General features: G+C 40.4%; 1 protein-coding gene and 1 non-coding gene across 3 annotated transcripts in view; both read left to right on the top strand.

Moving 5' to 3' along the window:
* Positions 1-15,690: 15,690 nt before the first annotated feature.
* The window catches only part of PFDN1 (prefoldin subunit 1), a 56,523-nt gene continuing 49,131 nt past the window's right edge, over positions 15,691-23,082 (top strand). For both annotated transcript variants that reach the window (XM_049649367.1, XM_049649366.1), the window contains exons 1-2: positions 15,691-15,796; positions 18,434-18,600. In XM_049649367.1, coding sequence (XP_049505324.1) covers positions 15,764-15,796; positions 18,434-18,600 — 200 coding nt within the window. In that variant the 5' untranslated portion in view covers positions 15,691-15,763. The remainder of the gene's footprint in view (positions 15,797-18,433; positions 18,601-23,082) is intronic.
* LOC125935937 (U6 spliceosomal RNA) lies at positions 21,752-21,858 on the top strand. The gene has a single exon (XR_007461897.1). It is a non-coding gene; the product is annotated as a U6 spliceosomal RNA (small nuclear RNA).

The following is a 23,082-nucleotide window of genomic DNA, read 5'->3' as shown; positions in this document are numbered from 1 at the left end:
TGATCGGTGCACAGTTGTAGAACCAAGTCTTGAGCCCAGGGATGGGCTCTGGGCTAGAGATGTATCCTCGGCCTGGAGAGAGTGAGGAGCTCTATAGTTATGATAGTGCTATAGCTGCTCTAACAGGCAAAGCCCCATCCTCAGGGGCCTGTCGTAGTAGTTTATTTCTCACTCAGGTTAAGTCCAAAATGGGTGGCCCTAACCCTAATTAATGGGAGATACTTTCCCAAGTAGCAGTTCAGGGACCCAGTTCCTTCCATCTTGTGTCTCTGCCATCTTTAACACACAGCTTCCAAGGTCACTATGACGGAGGAAGTGCATGAAGGATGGTGCATGGGAGATTCTATCACTTCCATCCACATTCCACTGACAAAAGCTGATCATGTGGTCAAACCTAACTGCAAGAGAAGTGGGGAGATGTAGTCTAGATAGATGTCCATGAGAAAGAGGAAATGGGTTTGGCAACCAGCTACCCAGTCTCTGGCCCAAGAAAGCACAGGAGTGGATAAGATCACTTAGCAAGTCTGGGGCTTGTTCCCATTCATATGTCCCCATTTTTACAGGCCTACACAGGCACAGGGCACACAGAAGTGAAGATTAGCAACTGCTTCCCCTGCCTACACTCACATTCCCTAGACCAACGGGAGAGGGTAGGCTCCAGCCCATGTTGGTGCCTCTGGTAAGTTGGGCAGATCTTCAGGCTGACATGGTCCTATGGTGGTTAATCATGTTGGCTCTGACACTGGCCACTCCTGCCTCTTCCCTGAGGCTAGCTGCCACTCTCTCTCACTTCTTTTCCTTCACCTCAACAAGCATTTATGGAGTATTGCTATGTGTTGGGTACAATGTCCAGTTCCAGAAACGCAGCAATAAGTAAGGCAGAAATCCTTGTATTAATTCATCTATTTGTTTATTGTCTGTCTCTCTCACTAGAATATAAACATCATGAGCACGGTGCCTGGGTAGCTCAGTCAGTTAAGCGTCTGACTTTGGCTCAGGTCATGATCTCACAGTCTGTGGGTTCGAGCCCTGCATTGGGCTCTGTGCTAACAGCTCAGAGCATGCAGCCTCCTTCAGATTCTGTCTCCCCCTCTCGCTGCCCCTCCCCTTCTCAAAAATAAGTGAAACATCAAAAGAATTTTTTAAACATTATGAGCAAGGTATGTGACTTGTCTTGCTTATCTTGCCTATCACTGCCTCCCCAGCTGCTAGGATAATGCCTTGCACATAGTAGGAATTCTGGAAATAATTGTTGCATAAATCCATAGTTGAATGGAGGCGTTTTGGTTTGCTATGAAAAGGGGAAAACAAGGTTCTATAGGGTGGCCTACAGCATAGTGACCTAACCAGGTTCAGGAGGTGAAGAGAGGTCTTCCTGAGGAAGAAATATTTAAAGTTTGGAGTTATGGGATAAGTGAGTGACAGGCAGATGGAAGACCATATACAAAGGCCAGGCATCAACAGTGTGCATGGAGGAACAAAGGATGCTCAGTGTGGCTGGAGCCTAGAGGGGAGGGAGGGAGTCACCTGCAAGATGAGACAGAAGGGGCAGGCACCGACCAGACTGTTATGGCCTTGAGGGACCTCCCGAGTCTCTGTCCTTAAGGATGCATCACTCAGCAGCTTCTCTGACATGCAACCATTATATTTCAAGTCATTGCTGCAATGACTTGAAAAAAAGTCATTGAAAAAAAAGGACGATTTTTTTTTCTTTTTTACTTTATTAGTGATTCTCACCTCATTGTCTCAATAATGTTTCAACTGGGGTTGGAATTAAAGTTCCTGTTTCCCAGGGGCACCTGGATGGCTCAGTTGGTTAAGCTTCCAATTTGGTTTTGGCTCAAGTCACGATCTCAAGGTTTCATGAGTTCGAGCCCCACATGGGGCTCTGAGTGTGGAGCCTGCTTGGGATTGTGTCTCCCTGTCTCTCTCTGCCCCTTCCCCACTTGCACTGTCTCTGTCTCTCTCAAAATAAATAAATAAACTTAAAAAAATAAAAAATACACACAAAACTATGCTAAATGCCATGAAGGAAACATGTAAGGTGCTCTGAGAGAGGATAACAGGGGTGAACTACTTTTATTTTTTTATTTTATTTTATTCTATTTTATTTTATTTCACTTTAGAGAGAGAGTGTGAGTGGGAGAGAGGGGCAGAAGGAGAGAGGAGAGACATTTAAGTAGGCTTCCTGCTCAGCATAGAGCCCAATGTGGGGCTCCATTCTTTGACCCTGGGGCCTGAGCCAAAATCAAGAGTTGGATGTCCCACTGACTGAGCCAGGGAGGTGCCCCAGGGGGAAACTACTTTAAACTGAGGAGTCAAAGGCCTGTCCATGAAAAGTCCATTTAAGTGGACCGCTACAGGTTTCATTGCAGAGGATGGGGCAAAGTGCCAGGAAGAAGGTGCTAGAGAACAGGCACGTGGAAGGTCTAGAAGAAAGAAAATGCGTGGTGTGTTCTAGAAATAGGAGAGAAACCAGTGTGATGGAGGTGCTAAAATAAGGGAAAGATCTCTTTTTGATCCCAGCGCTCAGTCTGTGAAATGAATCCCACACCCGTTCCAAACTGAAGATCCTGAGGACTGGGAGGTGTCTAGTTTGTTCACTGTTAGAATAGAACCCACCACCCTGTAGGCATTGAAATATTTATTTCACGCATCAATGAAAAAAAGTGTACATAGCTTTTTTGTTCAGAAACTATAAAAATGCCAAGAAGTGGTGGATTTGCACTAACGCTTTACTGACTTGAGCACTGGGGATTCACAGAATCTGACAATCCCTGGAGGGTAGAGTCAGGGAGACAAAGTCTGGGCTAAGAGCTGATTTCCCGAGGTGTCAGTTGTGGTGACAATGCAATATAACAGGAACTTGGCCTTTTGAATTCCTTTTTCTCCATGGCTTCTTGAGTTCCAAATCTCCCTTCTTTCCAGGAATTCTAATTTTTCTTTGTCCTAAACACCTGCGGCATTTACATCAGAATGGCTTTGAAGTGATAAATCCACAGATAGTTTTTCCTTCTCAGTTCCAGGAAAGCATTTCCATTAATATTTTCTTCTAGAGGTACAGCTACTAAGCCTGGTGAGCTTCTAAAAGATGCAGATTCTTTGTGTCCCAGCACAGATCCTCTGAGTCCGCCACTCTAGGAGGAGGGGCTCAGGTATCAGTGCTTTTAAAGCTTCTTAGGCAATTCTAACGACTAGCCACATTTGGAAAATCACTTTTAGTGTGGTGTTTCTTCACTTTTTGAGGGGGATGAGATGCTGATCCGGATCCAGACAAAACACCTCGCAGTCACAACACTTGGCACACACTGCCAAGGATACCCTAGATATCTTAGTGTGTTTATGGAGTACACAGAATTCCCAGGGCATAGTGTATGTCTGAAAGAACACCAGTTTCATCCTGCTTCGAGGGCATAGCTCTTGAGCTTTTTCTGTCTTATCTCTGAGCTCTGGGATAGATCTTTTCAAGATCAATGCAAGTTTCAAGATCTGCATGTTTAAGTGCTGTTGAAGGTATGCGGCTGGAAAAAAGAGTCCCATATTCCGAAGACAAATGGAGCCTTCTGTTCGAAACTCAATAGTCTTGCTGGAATCTACCCAACAAAGGCCACAGGGAAGAATGGAAGGAACTCTGGAAGGGATTCTAAGACTTCTGGGCTCCAGTATTAGCTTGGACACCAATTTTCTATGTCCTTGGCTAGTCACTTCTCCTTTGTGAGACTCCTTGTCCTCAACTGTAAAGTGAGGTAGTAGACTAGAAGAACTCACAGATCCCTTCCAGCTTTTTGAGTCTAGGATTCTTTTCAGGAAGTTTTATACAGGATCCATTTCCGATGGCAGAGCACAATGGAGGTATATGATGAATGGATGGATTAATAGGGACCTTTGGAAAGCTTGCTCCCTGATTCTGTGTGGCTTTCTGCCTTCAGATTCCAGGATTCCAGGATAAGTACTCCTGGTGGTACCACTTATGTATTCCACTAATTACTGTGGTTAGAAAGGCAAAGACCTGTGAGGTCACAGAGGCTGCTCACCTAGAACCAACCCACTTTGCCATCTTCCCAAACCCAGGCTGAGGCATTTGACCTTAGCTGAGGGGACAAAAGGAAGTGGTAACTTCTGCATCCCTATCAACTGCTCCATTTGGCCTTTAATGAAACAGAGAGACAGTCTTAGTTTCTCTGAGTTAGAAAAGCTAAGCAACATTAAGTCTTAGATTCAGTCCCCTTGGACGGTACTCTTCTCATCCAATGGATCCAAGGACTCCAGTGCAAAGCAAGACTGTTTCCTTGAGGTCCCTGGCAATCACTATCTGGGGAAGAACTTCACAATCATGAAACTTATGTACCCATTGAAATGGAATTGACCTATTCATTAGGAGAGAAGATTGAAATGGCAGACAACTATTTTTTTTCTCCTTGTGATACCCATTGCTTTTCCTTTCATAGTTATACTTTACTCTTTTGTAAAGAAGACACTGTGCTCACCCTCAGTCGATGTGTTTTTTTGGGGTGAGGGTGATACCCCTAACCTTCCAGGAATGGCTTATACCTGACCAATCAGAGCATTCCATACCTCTAGCTATTGTGATTGTTTTAAAGATGGACACATTACTCAAGCTGGCCAGCAAGAAACAGAGAAGTCAATCCTAGGACTCTTTCTGGAGCTATGAAAGAAAAAAGCATTGTCTCTTTTCACCCTGAAAGATAACCTAAATGTGAGCCTGGAGTTGCCTGTGGATATTTATGAGACTTAGTAACAAGGTGGAAGATGTGGGGTTTCCTATTTCAACTAAGTTTCTTGCTTACCAGGTGCTATACTCATTTATGGTCTTCTAATATGTAAAAGAAAAAAAAAGATTAAATTTTCTAGCTTCTCACAATTAAAAGAAATCTTTATTTTAAAACTTTTGGAGGGGTACCTGGCTGGCTCAGTCAGAAGAACATGCAATTCTTGATATTGGAGTTGTGAGTCTGAGCCCCACGTTGGGTGTAGAGATTACTTAAAATAAATAAAAACTTAAGAAACCTCTACAACTTTGGAGCTTCTATGTGTCAGTGCTCTGGGGTAAAGCTTTAGTCACCTTGTCTTAGGTACAGCTCTGAGGGTAGAAAAACATTTCTCTGTGCTGGTACTTTTTGGTGCCTATTTATAAAATGCATGTAGAGTTTTGTCCAGATTTTGACCCAACCCCATTGTATTCCTCTTCCTGTTCTAACAGACCGTGAACTTTTTCCGCTTGGGGTGAGCCAGGGTAATGGAGACATGGATTCTCCACTAGGCTTTGATTTCTGGTTTTATTCCTTTTCTATTCTTCGTCAGAGTCTCCTGTCCTTGGCTTTGACCTTTGGCAGTCCCACACCCTCACTTTCTCTGGTGAGCTGTGGGATAAATAACCCAGATTTTGTTATGCTCTGTTACCCAGCCTCATCTCTTACACAGGTTTAAATAATCAGATTGACTGAAAATACTCCCTTTCTTTGGACTTTTTGTAAACAGACTGAATCAGATGTGGCAAAGTGCCTGGGAAAAGCCACCACCAGTTCCTGCTTATGATGACAACGACTCACTTCCTCTCCTTGCAGAATTTCCAAAGACTGTGTCACTTAGTAGGCACAGCTAAGGCTCCCCTTCCTCTCCTAGAAAGGTCCCCTTCCAAACCTTACTTTGTCAGCTAGAAGAGCTACCTCAGAGTTTCTCGGCAAATGTGTCACTTGGGAAGGATCACCACCCCCCCCCATCCCTGTTCCTGAGGCCCTCACAGAACTACCACATGAGCCTTACAGATGCCCTACCCAATCCCATCCTACTCCCAGGCAGACTGCTGTGCAGAATTCATTTTCAAAGGTAATAGGTGAGATTTACCCATTCTTGGGGATATCAGGAGGTAGCCTCGCTTGGAAGAGAGTCTTAAAAGGCTTCAATTATTTTTAATTCAATAATACTCTCAGAGGTTACACATAGACCAGAGTGTCTCCAGTGTCACAGAACTACTTTTTCTCACCACCCTTAGGTTGGATGACTGTGAGGTTGAAGTGAAGGGTCTGGAGGCATCCAAGAAAGGATGACAGAGCAAGGGGATGTGTGGGACAGAAGTGAAATAAACTAGAAGGTGGTAGGTTTATAACCGCTGAAATTTCAGAATGCTTATAACAAATAGAATGTTCCAGCCACCATTCTAAATACTCAGTATATATTATGTAATCCTCACGATGTCCCTGTGATGTAAATATTATACTGCATCCTCCTGTTTTTCATGTGGGGAAACTGGGCTACAGCAAGTAACCTGCTCAAAATCCTGTACCTGATACAAGATGGGGCTTGGAATTGAATCCAGGCAATTCCAGAATTTGCTTTTAACCATTATACCACACTGCCTCTCCATAAACCTCTGAAGGTTGGGCTACCAATATCCTGGCTAACCCAGGATTGAGGGGTTTCCCAGAACACAGGACTTTTAGCATAAAAACTGGTACAGCCTTGGGCAAACCATGATGGTTGGTCACCCTTATATAGAAATGTTATCAAAGAAGAGGTTTCTCTGGGCACCTGGGTGGCTCGATCAGTAAAGCATCCAACTTCAGCTCAGGTCATGATCTCATAGTTCATGAGTTTGAGCCCCACGTCAGGCTCTCTGCTGTCAGTGCAGAGGCCACTTCGATCCTCTGTCCTCCTTTCTCTCTGCCCCTCCCCTGCTTGTACTCTCTCTCTCTCAAAAATAAATGTAAACACCTTTTTAAAAAAAGAAAAAAAAAGAGTCTGTTTAAAGAAGATATTTCTCCAGTAATTTGATACAAAAGGAGTTGTGATAAGGCAGAGTTAGGAGAGAACTTGCTCAAGACAGGACAGAAATTTTGAAGACGAGATGAACTCTAAGGCTCTCTTCTTCTTCCACTTAGTTGTGACCCCTTGGCCAGATGTGGATGGCTGCTTCAGTTCTTTTTTTTTTTTTTTTTTTTTCTGCTTTAGTTCTTTTCTTCTACCTTACTTTTACTTAATTTTATTTTACTTTATTTAATTTTATTTTTAATTCAAGTTAATTCAAGTTAGTTAACATACAGTGTAGTATTGGTTTCAGGAGTAGAACCCAGTGATTCATCACTTACATGTAACACCCAGTGCTCATCCCAACAAGTGCCCTCCTTAATGCCCATCACCCATCTAGCCCACCCCACACCTGCCTCCCTTCTAGCAACCCCCAGTCTGTTTTCCATATTTAAGAGTCTTTTATGGTTTGCCTCCCTCTCTGTTTTTCTCTTATTTTTCCTTCCCTTCCCCTATGCTTACCTGTTGTGTTTTTTAGATTCTATGGGGTGCCTGGGTGGCTCAATCAGTTAAGCATCTGACTTCAGCTCGGGTCATGATCTCATGGTTCATGGGTTCAGGCCCTGAGTTGGACTCTGTGCTGACAGCTCAGAGCCTGCAGCCTGCTTCAGATTCTGTGTCTTTCTCTCTGCCCATCTCCTGCTTGTGCACTGTCTCTCTGTCTCTCTCTGTCTCTGAAGAATGAATGAACATGAAAAAGTTCCACATATGAGTGAAATCATATGATATTAATCTTTCTCTGCCTGATTTATCTCACATAGTATAATATGCTCTAGCTCCATCTATGTTGTTGCAAATGGCAAGATTCCATTCTTTTGGATGGCCAAGTAGTATTCTATTGTACATGTAATATACATGTGTATATACCACATCTTCTTTATCCATTCATCAGCGGGTGGATATTTGGGCTGCTTCAGTTGTGATCTAGCTTTGCATCTTCTGCCTTCTGGGAATCACTCCACATGAAGTAGCCATGGTAATCTTCTGGAGTATAAATACCCTGCTTATAATACTCCACTGAACTCAGTGACCAGAAGATAGAATCCAAGCTCTTGAGCTTGACTTGGAAGGCCCTCTGCCATTGACCCTCATCGATCTCTCTGGCCCTTTCTTCATAGTTAACACATTTTCACACTCTAGCTACACCAAAAAACTCATATTTCCCTGAAGACACCAGGCTCTAGCCTTGGTATCGTTGTCTCTTCTAGGAATATTAGGCCTAATCCTTCTTCCTTTTTTGGCAGAAACTCCTCTCTCTCTCTCTCTCTCTCTCTATATATATATATATATATATATATATATATATATATATGTTTATATATATGTGTTTATATATATATTTTATTTTATGTTTTGGTTTTCATCACTGTGAATCATGTATTTATTTATTTTAATGTTTATTTATTTTGGAGAGAGAGAGAGATTGTGCGTGTGCACAGCGGGGAAGGGGCAGATAGAGAATGAAAGAGAATCTGAAAAAGGGCTCTGTGCTGACAGCAGAGAGCCTGATGTGGGGCTCGGAGTCATGAACCATGAGATCATGACCTAAGCCAAAGTTGGGCATTTAACCGACTGAGCCACCCAGGGACCTCTGTGAATCATTTACTTTATAACTGGAAGTTTGTACATCTTTTCTTTTTTTTAAGTTTATTTATTTTGAGAGACAGAGAGAGTAGAGGAGGGACAGAGAGAGAGGGAGAGAGAATCCCAGACAGGCTCCGTGCTGTCAGCGTGGAGCCCAGTGTGGGGCTTGAACTCACGAACCGTGAGATCATGACCTGAGCCAAAACCAAGAGTCGGACGCTTAACCGACTGAGCCACCCAGGCACCCGGGAAGTTTGTCCATCTTAATCTCCTTCACCTAATTGGCCTATCCCTCCCTCCAGCAACCAACAAAGCCTCCAACCTATAAGACTCCTGGGTTAGGAGGCCTTTCTCTGTGTTCCTCCAGCTCCTGGAGTCACTTCTTCTGCAGTGGAATTTTCATATTCTTTTATAACTCTCTACCTGTGACCCCCACTGTACTATGAACTGCCCTTTTATTTATCTGTAGTTTTGCAAAACTTGACACATAATAATAGCTAATGTTAATTAGGTACAACTATATACCAGAAATTTTGCATGCATAATCTCATTTAATTCACATGATAACTCATAAGTACTATTATCTCTAAGCTCTGTGAAGTAAATAATTTTCCTTGGATCTTATAGATCTCACTTATAGCTAGTAAATGTTTTGAAAGTGCTAAACTTCTTCTCAGATTGAACGAACCCTTGGGGATCTATCTATCTTACAAAGTTGCAAAGATCAAATAACCTGACGAATAGGATATGGCCTTGTAAAGATGAAAAACTCTGGTATCAGAGACTACTAATTCCCACCCTTCCAATATTTGTCTTCTATTTTCCTTTTGTAATAATAGAATCCCTGGTATTCGACTAGACACATGGTTGCCCATAACAATAACTACATTTCCCAGACTCTCTTAAGGCCAGGAATGGCTGTGTGATTCTGTTTGGGTGAATGTGATATGAACAGAACCGCATCTATAACTTCGAGGACCTGCCTTTAAAGAGGAGTGAGCCTCCTCCTTTGTTTTCCCCTTCCTTCTAGCTAGGCTGTGGACATGGCGGTGATGAGTCATCTTGGATCATATGGATAAGATAGAAGGAGTCTGGGAACTCTGGCCTTGTGGAATTCATATACTTACCCTATACTGCTTCTGTATGGATGCTTGTGACAGGGAGAACTAAGCTTCTATCTTATTTTAGCCATTTGAAATCTCTGTTACAGCACTTAAACCTATACTTTAACTTACTGTAACTAATGTAGTCTATTCACAAAGGGGAGGTATTATTCTTATTATTTCTATGCAGAGGCTTTGAGACTGCATGCAGACTATATCCTAAGAGTTAATTTTTCCCGGGGTGCCTGCGTGGCTCAGTCAGCTAAATGTCTGACTCTTGATTTTGGCTGAGGTCATGATCTCACTGTGAGAGATCTGCACAGTTCTGCACACTGGTGGCGCAGTCTGCTTGAGATTCTCTCTCCCTCTCCCTCTGCCTCTCCCTCTCTCTCTCTCTCAAAATAAATAAATATTTAAAAGAAAGAATTAATTTTCTCTTTTCAGTAAAAGACATTACCATTCAACTAGTTTGCTCAGGTCAAAAACCTAGCAGCCTTTATTTTCCTTTTAAAACAAGCTTTCTTGGGGCACCTGGGTGGCTCAGTAGGTTAAGGGTCTGACTTCCGCTCAGGTCAGGATCTTGCAGTTTGAGAGTTTGAGCCCCCACTGGGTTCTCTGCTGTCAATGTAGAGCCAGCTTCAGATCCTCTGTCTCCCTCTCTCTCCTCCTCCTCTTATGCTCTCTGTGTCTCTCTCAAAAATAAGTATACATTTGGGGCACCTGGGTGGCTCAGTTGGTTAAATGTCCAACTTCTGCTTAGGTCATGATCTCATGATTTGTGAGCTTAAGCCCCACATTGGGCTCTCTGCTGTCAGCACGGGGCCTGCTTAGGATCCTCTGTCATCCTCTCTCTCTCTCTCTCTCTCTCTCTCTCTCTGCCCCTCCCCTGCTTGAGCCCACATGCTCTCGCTCTCTCTCTTTCAAAAATAAACATTTAAAAATAAATAAAGTTTAAAAAAGCTTTAACACCCCATACACCCACAATAAACAAACAAATAAATAAATCAGCTTTCTTGAGGTATGATTGACCTGCAATAAACTTAATATGTTAAAATGTACAATTCGAGGGGCGCCTGGGTGGCTCAGTCGGTTGGGCGGCCGACTTCGGCTCAGGTCATGATCTCGCGGTGTGTGAGTTCCAGCCCCGCGTAGGGCTCTGCGCTGACAGCTCGGAGCCTGGAGCCTGCTTCAGATTCTGTGTCTCCCTCTCTCTCTGCCCCTCCCCTGCTCACTCTGTCTCTCTCTCTCAAAAATAAATAAAAACATTAAAAAAAATTTAAAAAAAAGTACAATTCGGTAAGTTTCCAGCCAGGAAACTGTCTCCACAATCACAATAGTAAACATATCCATCGCTGCAAAAGTTATGTAATGCTCCTTTGTTATCCCTTTCTTCTATCTTCTTCCCAGTTCCCTTCATCCTCATTTCTGTCTGGTAACTACTGATCTTGTTTGTTTGCATATTCTAGAATTTCACATGCATGGAATCATGTAGTATAGTAATGATCTTTGGTTCCTCCCTTTGTTTCTTTTTTTTTTTTTTTTTTTTAGTTTGTCTGTCTATTTGTTTATTTGTTTGTTTATTTATTTACTTATTTTTGAGAGAGAGAGTCAGGAAGGGACAGAGAGAGAGGGAGAGGGAGAGGGAGAGAGAATCTCAAGTAGGCTCCATGCTGCCAGCACAGAGCCCAATGTAGGGCTTGACCCCACAAAACTCGAGATCATGACCTGAGCCAAAACCAAGAGTTGGATGCTTAACCGACTGAGCTACCTGGGTGCCCCTGGTTCCTCTCTTTCTTTCATTGCCTCTACCCTGATCCCAATCCATTCCTTCATCAAATTCAGTAACCTCTACTTAAATCTATCTACTTCTACCTCCATTGCTATCCTCCTCACCCAGACTACCATCATCTGCCTCATACCACTTCAATAGTCTCCTAACTGGTCTCTTTGTTTTAATTCTTGTTTCTTCCAATCCATTCACCACCTAGCACCTACAATGACCTCTTTAAAATGGGATCACATCATGGGGCGCCTGGGTGGCGCAGTCGGTTAAGCGTCCGACTTCAGCCAGGTCACGATCTCGCGGTCCGTGAGTTCGAGCCCCGTGTCAGGCTCTGGGCTGATGGCTCGGAGCCTGGAGCCTGTTTCCGATTCTGTGTCTCCCTCTCTCTCTGCCCCTCCCCCGTTCATGCTCTGTCTCTCTCTGTCCCAAAAATAAATTAAAAACGTTGAAAAAAAATTTTTTTTTTTAAAAATAAAAAAAAAAATAAAATGGGATCACATCAGTCTCCTCATATCAGATCAATACCCTCTTTGAATTCATTCAGTGCCTTCCAATCACACTCAGAATAATATTTTAACCCCTGACTGTAGCTTGCAAAGGGCTTTCATGGTCTGTTCACTCCCTTCCCACACCTTGCTGCCAATTCTCTGACCAGGGAGTTTGTCTCCTGTTATTGCTATACTCCAAAGGCCTAGATCAGTGTCTAACAGATATTTAACAAATATTTGTTGAATGAATAAATAAGTGTATTGAGCATTCATAAACAAGGCTGAAGGATTATAAATCACCTTTTTAAGTTCCTCAACTGTGGATTGATTAAATCTTGGAAGGAGTACTATGGAAAGAGTCCATGTACTTGTGAAGCCGTCAGCATGAAGTCTATTTGCTTTGTGAAAAATAACAGAAGTAAGCACAGCATGGCTATTCTGTGGTAAGTGTCTAATGACTGGAAACACTTCAGGACTTTTATAGTCTCTTCCTGACATTTTAGAAGTTCCAGAGAGAGAAAGGAAATAATTTATTTTGAAGACCCAAATGAAAGCGAGAAATACATTACAGTGGCTCCCAGTCCATAAATATATATCACATTCTGCCAACTTTATGCCCAGGGAAAGTTTTATTTTTTTCCTGGATTTGCTGCTCTCAAGTGTGTCAAGAATTAACATAAAAACTGATCTGGAACCCATGAACTTCAGAGGGCTTTGGTAGAATTGATTATGAAGCCATGTGTAAGGACATTTCTATAGCCTAGGACATGCCAGACATTAAAGATGCATTCTTAATAAAAAACTCATGAGTCAAAGGAGAAAATCAACTGTTATAAAATAGATCAGCAGATGCTCCTAAAGAACTCACACCCAAAAAACTGAGGTGATAAGACGTTGTAAATAAATTTTAAAATAACTATGTGCATTGTATTCTATTAGGCAAGAATATATCATTACATATCATTGTGAAAAAGAAAAGGATGTGTGGATTTGAAAAACAAATTTTTTCAATTTTTTATGTGGTAAATACACAGAATAAAATTCACCATCTTAACCATTTTTTTTTAATGTTTATTTATTTTTGAGGGAGACAGAGACAGAATGAGAGTGGGTTAGGGGCAGAGAGAGAGGGAGACACAGAATCCGAAGCAGGCTCCAAGCTGTCAGCACAGAGCCCGACGCGGGGCTCGAACTCACGGACTATGAGATCATGACCTGAGCCAAAGTTGGACGCTCAACTGACTGAGCCACCCAGGCGCCCCACCATCTTAACCATTTTTAAGCATACAGTTCAATGGTATGAAATGGTTATAATGTTCTGCTACCACCATCATCATCCATCTCCTGAAGCCCTTTCATCATGTAAAACTGAAATCTGTACACTACCTGTTAAACAATAACTTTCCATTCCTTCCCTTCTCCCCATCCTCTGGAAACCACCATCTTACTTTGTGTCTTTATGATTTTGACTACTCAAGTTCCCTCATATAAGCGTGATCATACAATATTTGTCTTTTTGTGACCGGCCTATTTCATTTAGCATTATGCCCTCATGGTTCATCCATGTTGTGGCACGTGTTAGAATTTCATCCCTTTTATTGTTCTTTGTTGTTGTTGTTTATTAGAGAAAGAGAGAGCATGAGCCAGGGAGAGAGGCAGAAGGAGAGAGAGAATCCCAAGCAGGCTCCATGCTAAGTAAGGTTTTATCCTACAACCCTGGGACCATGACCTGAGCCAAAATCAAGGGTTGGACATTCAACTGATTGATCCACCTAGGCACCCTAAAGAGAATAGATGTTAACTTATTAAATGTTTGGTAGAATTCACCTGTGAATCCATCTGGTCCTGGACTTTTGTTTGTTACTCATTCAGTTAAAAAAAATTTTTTTTAATGTTTATTTATTTTTGAAGGAGAGAGAGACAGAGCACGAGTAGAGGAGGGGCAGAGAGAGAGAGGGAGACACAGCATCCGAAGCAGGCTCCAGGCTCTGAGCTGTCAGCACAAAGCCTGATGTGGGGCTCGAACTCACAAGCTGTGAGATCATGACCTGAACTAAAGTCGGACGCTTAACCAACTGAGCCACCCAGGCGCCCCACTCATTCCATTTTATCACTAGTTATTGGTCTCTTCAGATTTTATATTTCTTCCTGATTCAATTTTTGAAGATTGTATGTTTTTAGACATTTATCCATTTTTTTTGTAGATTGCCCAACTTATTGGCATATAATTTTTCACAGTACTTTCTTATAATCCTTCTTATTTTTGTGGCATCAGTTGTTACTTCTCTTTTATTTTTGATTTTATTTATTTGGGTCCTTTCACTTTTTTTCTTTGATGAGTCTGGCTAAGGGTTTATCAATTTTGTTTATCTTTTCAAAGAACCAGCTCTTAATTTCTTTTCTTTTTTCTTTTCTTTTAGTTTTGGCTCAGGTCATGATCTCTCAGTTTGTGGGTTCAAGCCCTGCATTGGGCTCTGGGCTGGCAGCCCAGAGCTTGCTTTGGATTCTCTCTTTCCCTCTGTCTCTGCCTCTCTCCAGCTTCTGCTCTCTCTCTCAAAATAAATAAAAATAAATGTAAGAAAGTACATTTCTTCAGGGAGCCTGAAGTGAGGCTTGAACTTAAGAACTGTGAGATCATGACCTGAGCCGAAGTCAGACACTTAACTGACTGAGCCACCCAGGTGCCCCAAATTCTTGACACGTCTTTGGTATAAAAAGGTCTTTTTATTAAAGCACAGGGACAAGACCTGTGGGCAGAAAGAGCTGCACTGGGATTGTCAGGTGTGAGTGATTCTATACAGTAAAACCTTGGATTGTGAGTAATTTGTTCTGCCAGTGTTCCGCAAAATGAGCAAGCATTTCTAATACATTTTAACTTGATAAACGAGCAATGTCTTACAATAAGAGCAGTATGTACTGCCAAATGACACATGATCCCAACTGAGCCAATGGTTCTTAAAATTCGCTTTGATATATGGGTGCTTTGTATTACAAGAATGTTTCCTGAACAAATTATGCTCTCAAACCAAGATTTTACCATAGTTGGGGAGTTGGGGGAGGTAAAGACAAGGTGAAGTTTCCAAAAGGACTTGCATATGCTAAAGAAGGCTTACAAGATTTTAACTATTTTTAGCTAAGGGTTTTTCCCCTCTAGCAAAACATTAAGACAGTTGGGAGTTCCTGGAGGAATGTCATACTCTGCCTGTCTCAAGTATTTGTCAATGAACTTCAGGTTATAAGGAAATTTATCTACATTTCCTCTTGCCCTTGTTCTCCACATCAGGTAAAACATCCATTTCCTCCATTTCTAAAGTCTAATTACTATTCATCCTTCTGGTTCAGATGCCAAAGCTTTTACAGCAGATTCTCAAAATGTGGTCTGCAGGTGACTTGTTGGGTGACTTACAGGTGATAAGGGGAGTTTTCGAAAACACAAATTTCCTGGCCCCAGTGTCAAAGATTCTAAATAATTAAGCTTGTGATGAGGACCAGAGAATCTGTACTCTTTTAATAAATTCATTTGGCCACTCTTGAGAACTACTGTGTCTAGAAAGTCTTCCCAGGGAATTTCAGTAGAAATAAATTCTTTGGAAGAACATTTCAACGAAGACCTCTGGTCTCCTCCACACTACCCTGCCTGAAGCTCCGGCTGATTTTTCCACTTCCCTGACACCACAGGGACTAGCTGAAGGAATGAATGCCTGAAAAGGTTTTGGCCGAATCTGCATGCAACTCTATTCAGCAAGCACAAGGTAAGCTATTTGTCCAAGTGCTTAAAACCATCCTCAGAATCTGCGCGCCAGGCCTGATAGGTCACGTGAGGAGGACGTAACGGGTATCGTAATAGTTCTTGAAGCTCGGCTAATCCGACCCATGCGCAGGCGCAGAAGGAAAGGGGACAGTCAAACCTCCAAGGCCCGCCCCTCCCCCACTATCCTTCCGGCTTTCACCTACTGCGCAGGCGCGTCGACTGAACCAAGATGGCCGCTCCCGTGGATCTGGAATTGAAGAAGGTAAAAGAGGGTCCTCACCTGGCAGAGGCTTCTCTTTGGAAGCTAAGGGGACTGTGGTCAAGAATATCGAGTGAGACTCGAGTCCGGAGGAAGAAAAGAGGCCCCAGGGAACTGGGGCGTGATTTCCCAGAGTCCTAAGGCGGGATCGGGTCTCCTTAGGATGGCGTGGGGGGCGAGCAGCTCTTTCTGCCTAAGAGCCGGTTGGGCTGGTTTGATTCCTGTGGCGGGCCGATAGCTGGCCGATCTTCTCGTTCTGACCTCCAGGGCCGTTTCGTTGCGTGGAGCCTTCAGTTTCATAGTAAGGCCTGAAGTAAGCGTTTCAAGTTGGAGCCCCTTCGGACGGCTTGCCCGGTCTGAGGCATCTGTAAATTCTTAATCTTCATTTGCTTTGAAAAACTCCAAGGCCATCCTGTCTTTTTAGGCCACTTACTCCATCTCTTGCTTTGAAAGGTCACAGCATGTACATACAGTTCAAAGTTAGATAGTCTCATAGCAGGGCTTTGACTCCCAGCCCTATCTCCCCTTCCCCCTTTCTTGAAGGACCTGCCAAAAAAAAAAAAAAAAAAAAGAAACAAGAACAAGCCCGTAAAATTTTCCAAATAAAATCGGTATCGGAAGGAATTGGGTTTCTGTCTTCAAACAGTTGTTTATGAATGTGTTGTTACCCAAAAACGTTTTTGCCACTTAAGGGTTGTCAGGGAAAGGATCCTGGACTTCATCAACTTTAAACCTATACTTTTCTATAAAAGGAAACTGAATTCTAGAAAAGATGTAGTCCAACGTTGGGACTAGAATCCACTATTCTTTGCTTAACTCCACACCTTTTGTTTATTAGCTTAGGTTCTTCAGAAGAGCAAATGTAACGTCTTAACACTTCGTTTGGGTGAACCTTTGCATATGAAATAAGATAGCTCAAATATTTGTTGCTCCTATTAAATGAAGTTGTTTGTTATTGCTCTGAGGATTTATGTGTATGTACCTTGCTTTTTGTGTTTCTTCTTTTGAAACTTGTAAATTTAGCCCTTAACCTGGTGTTCTCTAATGCTGTAGTATCTTAGCTTGAACTGTATACCAGCTGCTTTAGCAATGTGTACAGAACAATCACCTGTAAGTTTACATGCAAGACAGAATTAATCTGAAGAATGATTAAAGCATTCTAAAAGTTTATCTTTTTTTCTGTTAAAAGTTCTAATGTAAGTCAGGGTTTAGTGAAAGAGCTAACAATAGAGTATAGCTGTGAGTGGACTTAACTCCCAGCATTTGAATTTGTTGTTAAGAAACCTCTGGACAATGAATGCAAACTAAGAAGATGATTGGAGACTTAAATTGGATAGTTTTGACAGCCAGTTAGCTTAAGTAAAAAACAAACTTGTTGTTTAAAGGTTTCATCTTCTAATATCTTTATAAGGTCTTTTTTTTGGGGGGAGGTAGTGGAGACTAATAGGCAATTTCAGGCACCTCCTCTCTCCCCAAATCAATCTTTTGAAACCTTACTAATAGGTGAGAACAAAGTCTGAAAAAAGTTAAGTAGAGGGCTTTGCCCTGTAATGCAGTCACAAATGGTATTATTAAGGCATAAATTTGACAACATCTGAAAGTCATTCCAGGCCCTTAAGTAAGAGTATCCAAGAACTGTGTTTAAGTGTACACGAGGGTCAAATTTGGCTTGGTATGTGCATATGAAGATTATGATGCAGTTCTACCAATGCCTTGAATTTTTTTATTTTTTTTAATCTTTATTTTAAAAATATTTGTATCCTGAATGTTACTGTAAAATAGAAACATTCCTGAACTAAAGGTCAGAAGAAATGGGTTTCAGTGTTAAGTCCCTGCCTTTCCTCATAATAGTTGTTCAACCCTGTGCAAGCCACTTACATCTCTTCAACTAATTTGGTTACTTTATTTAAAAAAAATGTTTTTTAAATGTTTATTTATTTTTGAGAGATAGAGAGCAAGCAGGGGAGAGGCAGAGAGAGAGGGAGACACAGAATCTTAAGCAGGCTCCAGGCCTGGAACTGTCAGCACAGAGCCTGACGCGGGGCTCGAACTCAGCAACCATGAGATCATGACCTGAGCCAAAGTCAGATGCTTAACAGACTGAGCCACTCAGGAGCCCCTAAGTTGGTTACTTTAATCTGTAAAGAGTGATGATGAAAACTCCCATTCCTAAATCATAGGATTATTGAGAGGAGTAAATGAGATATTACTATATTCCACAATGTTCTCATATTAATATTCCCATGTTAGTATTTCAAATAAATGTGGGAAAGTGTTTTGAAACCTAGCAGTGTAATACAAATGTAGTGAATCGTTATAGTTTTGTTTTGAATCACTGTGTTTCATCCTCTTTTGCATTTATTGTTTTATTACTCTTTGGATACCTGCTTCTTCATATGGTTATTTAAGGTGCATTTGTTGTGCTTCATGTAGACCGCATTTTCTGAGGACAGGGTAAGTTCATGATTTAGCATGGTGGCTTGATTGTTTACAGTTGTATTGAGTTTTATTGATGTTTGTGTTGGTAAATTTCACAACTTTGTTTCTGGTTAGCAGCTTATTTTAATATATTTGGATTTGACTCAAGTGTTTCCTGTAAAATGTTTCACCCACTAAATGAAGGACTTTTTTTTTTATTAGGCCTTCACAGAGCTTCAAGCCAAAGTTATTGACACTCAACAGAAGGTGAAGCTTGCAGACATACAGATTGAACAGCTAAACAGGACGAAAAAGCATGCACATCTTACAGATACAGAGATTATGACTTTGATAGATGAGACTAACATGTATGAAGGTGTAGGAAGAATGTAAGTAAAATGTATCCTGAAGGGGGTTATTATGGGAGAAGTTTTTGTCTAGAATTTGTTCGTTTTAAAACTTGGGTTAAAGTATCATGGAAACTTTGAGGATCACCTAGTCAAATACATACTTTTAAAAAATGCTAACTGAACCCCAGATAGATGTGTTTAATTTTAGACTTTGCAGTACATTTCTTAGATATTTTCCTCTTCTCTCTGTGATCAGGTAGATATTTAAGTGCGTAAGTTCAATGACAAAAATGATTTGTTATGAAAAGAAGTTTACAGTAATTTTGTGTGTGAAGATTTATTTAAGTAGGTGTAGTTTTAACTTCTCCTTCCTTACCTGATTTATTAGGAGTCATACAAATCATAGGTCCTTTAAGATGTTGGACCAGTGTTGTAAGATAAAAATAGATCCATTTATCATTTAAATACACTCATTCTGTCATGCATGAAAAATCAAGTAAACCAATTTACTTTTTGTTTGTTCTAATTATTATATGATTGACCACCTATACTTCACTCTTTTTATTTTAAGAAATATATTACTCTTATGAGAGAGAATAGATGAGCTTCATGTTCTCTAAACAGTAAATAAGGAATGGAAAAGCCCTTAACTACAGGTCACATTCCATTACAATGAGCTAAAAGGAGAAGACTTTTTTTAAGCGGGGGAGGTACAAGGGGAGGGTTTTTCTGGAATTTGGTCTTTGGATATTACTTAGTAAATGGACCATTACTTCAAGTTTGGAGATCTTGTAGTGAATGGAATTTGACCTCAGTCTGAAGATGACTTGTTTGGTGATTGATTTGAAGGAAGCATAACATGTGTAACATTTAGTAATGGCTTTGGAATGACATCATGAGAAGTAGACTCTGCTCATGACTAGCTACTCCTTTTCTTAATGGAAAAGAGAGGGATTATGATAAACATATGATTTGTTTTCTCAGAATAAACAGTATATCAGAAATAAATTCTATATCTGTAGTTCATATTTTTCATTTTAGCTTATTTTGAGAGGAGGAGAATCCCACTTTGACAATTTGTTATTAGGAGAGAAAAGAATTGGGACAGTAACAAAGTAAAACCCTTGAATATATATCTATATAGTACAGGTGCATTGTTGGCATTCACTATAGGATAATTTTATTCTTAATATGAGTATCCTTAGGTCTTAAACAGTAATGGTAGCTTTTCCAGCATGCACGTTAACATGTTGCACTTGGATTTCACATCAGTACATTAGCCTTTGCAACAGTAAAAGAATCTCTTTTTCCAAAACAGAAAATCTCTTTTGATTGTCTTTGGCCTTTTGGGCTATAATGAAGTTTTTGGTTTTAATCAGAATACTTTATTAAAACATTCTCCGAAAGTGCTAGGTTGTTACTTTTTTTGCATACTGCCCTAAGTGCTACAGCTAGATTGTATTCCACACCAAGAAGTCTAGAGTTAAAAGGCTGGGATATGATTTAGTTCATGGTAGAATAGTAGTAGTATTTCCATAAGATTTATTTTGTGTAAAATAAATACATTGTTGTAAATGTTTGGATAAAGTGGAACTTCCTACATAGTTTCAAACTTTGGTTTTCAATTTGACTTTTGTTCTTTCTGCATCCCACTGGGAGTGCGAATTTGACTCTGCATTGTGGGGGCATGTAAGGTGAATAGAGTTTGTTGTTTGGCTAGAGTATTAGCGCCCTCAGGAAGAAAAGACTTGCTGAGTATTAGTCTGGTCATGAGGATGTTCCCCTTGATGCTAAACCTGAAATAACTATTTCTGAATTTATAGTCTTGAGTAATCTTGAGTATCATTGTGATTCACTTCTTTAATTCCAGTCTTTACCTTAATTTGTCTTTTCTTTTTTGAATATTATTTGGGAATTCCAATTAGAATACTAATTTTTCTCAAACTGTTGTTTAAAACCATGAATTATAGAATCTAAAACACTCCATTTTGTTTAGAGCCTGCAGTAGATTTTTGCCATCACTGACATTCGGGCTTCATTGTGTCTTACCTAGATTATTGCAATAGCCTCTTAGCTGTTCTCTCTGCCTTTATTCTGTGTGTTCAAATGTACTCTTCATACATCTGCCAGAATTGATCACATCCATATTTTTCATAAAATTCTTTGATCTGTTGCCCACAGGATGAAATCTAAACTTCTTAGCCTAGCATTCATGTTCATTTATAATCTGTCCTTAATGTACCCCTGTAGCCTCAAGTCCCACCACTTTCTAGTCCCAGGCTCAGTATAGCGCAAATTTCATCTCATGGATTTAACATCCTTCCATTGATTTTGGGTGATCTGTTGAAAAGGACTTTGAGTCTCATGTGGGCTTTAAACATGCTTTAATTGATTAGTATGTCTGTCATGGGTGACGATAGAAGAGGAATAAGTAGTACATGTACCGGAAATCGTTGTCCCTACTTTTGTCACCGGACTTTGTCACCCGTTTTTTTGTTTGTTCGTTAAGTATATTTATTTATTTTGAGAGAGAGGAAGAGCTGGTTCATGTGCTATTGAGCAGGGGAGGGGCAGGGAGAGAGAATACCAAGCAGGCTCCCAGTTGTCAGCATGGAGCCCAGTGAGGGGCTTGAACTCACGGACTGTGGGATTATGACCTGAGCTGAAATTGAGTCAGCCGTTTAACTGACTGAGCCACACAGGTGCCCCTGTCAGATGTTTTTGTGCTTTCTTGATTTTGTTCATTCTTTCTTTGGCTTGAAGTATCCCCTTTCCCTTGTGAAATTTTTATCCTTCAAGACATAGCTTGTCTTCTCTGAAGATTTTTCTGTCCTCCCTGGCAGACTTATTCACACTTTCCTGGGTGATACCAGAGCTTTTGTTCCTGTAGCTAGTGTAGCAGAGACAGAGACAGAGAGAGAGATGATTGATTTCTAAGTGGGTCATTTGCCTCAACTAGATTGATTGTCAGCTCATTGAGACTGTATACATCTTTATCTTTGTTTCTTCTGTTCTCAACATAATGTCTGGCACAAAATAGGTGTAAAATGTGTCTTGATTTGAATTGAATATGATTCTTTTGCCTAAAATAGGTACATTTTCTTTTGTTTCTTCAGAAAGAAAATACAGTTAGAAAGTCAAAGACTTAAGAATTAGGTTTTCTTATTCTGTTTTAAAATATGATTCAACAGTGCTCGCTTCGGCAGCACATATACTAAAATTGGAACGATACAGAGAAGATTAGCATGGCCCCTGCGCAAGGATGACACGCAAATTCGTGAAGCGTTCCATATTTTTGAGGAGGGCACCTTTTGGGATGAGCACTGGGTGTTGTATGGAAACCAATTTGACAGTAAATTTCATATATTAAAAAATAAAAATAAATAAATAAATAAATAAAATATGATTCAACAAAGGTGAAATTGTAAAAGTAACATTTTGACTAGGTCAAAGCAGTTGTTTCTTATCAAAATTATGTTCTTTGATTGGATAAGATAAATTCTTAATTAAATCTCCTGAGAAGGTTAACCAATTCTAAAAGCCAGTCAGTTGCAGAGATAATTAGTTAGAACTGGCACTATAGAAAAACCTAAGCATTTAGAATTAGGCCCAGGGCAGTATAATCCTTAGAGAATAAAACCTGTTCTATGTAGAATAATATCAATATAATATCTATTTTATATTCTTCATCTCCATATAAGATGGAAGTTACATATTCCTTTATAGGGTATGTTTTTAGTTTAACCAAATCATTGCATGCCCAGATGTCTTTTAAGACACATATGTAGAGAAATTTGGTGGTGTTAAATGACCTCCTGTATATGGCTTATTTTGGTTTTTATACAAGGAAAATCAAACTACAGGATAAGAGATGATGAATTGCTATATACTGTAAACTCTGTGTATTCATTGCTCAAAGCTATATTCTGTCCAGTCTCTTGGCATGTTGCCAGCACATTTCAGTTCTCTTACTTCATATTCTTTGGAGAGGCTGTTATGTAGCCTGATACTACTACCACCAATTTCTAGTTTTGCTACTTAAGCTGTTTGTGAGCTGACCTCACCATACTGCTTTGAGAACTGTGATGAAAGTTACAACTGTGGAATGATCTGTCTGAATAATTGCAAGTGTTTGTCTTTGCATCTTTCTAGCATGCAAGGAGGGAATAGACACAATTCTCAAATAATACATGAATGTTGCTGGTATCCTTTTTTTTTATGAATAAGAACCAGTTTATAAGGATTTATGGGGGTTTTCTTCCCTTTTTGCACACTAGAAGATAGGAGAATTTTTTAAAAATAAGAATTACATTTCAAAGTGCATATAGAGAACATTTAGCCTTGCTAGTGTTTGAAAGGACCATCATTAGAATAAATGTCAGACTTATTTTTATTAACAATAGGTATGATCCTGACCCTGATTTGATAACAGGTTTAGTATTCTGTAATTCTAATGTTCTTTTACTTGAGCATTACATACACTTCTTTTTTCCAAGAGAGACAAATTAAGCTTTAATTTTT

This window comes from Panthera uncia (genome assembly GCF_023721935.1).
Source record: "Panthera uncia isolate 11264 chromosome A1 unlocalized genomic scaffold, Puncia_PCG_1.0 HiC_scaffold_17, whole genome shotgun sequence".
Lineage (NCBI taxonomy): Eukaryota > Metazoa > Chordata > Mammalia > Carnivora > Felidae > Panthera > Panthera uncia.
The sequence above is the reverse complement of the archived record's forward strand: the minus strand, read 5'-3'. Positions and strand labels throughout refer to the sequence as shown.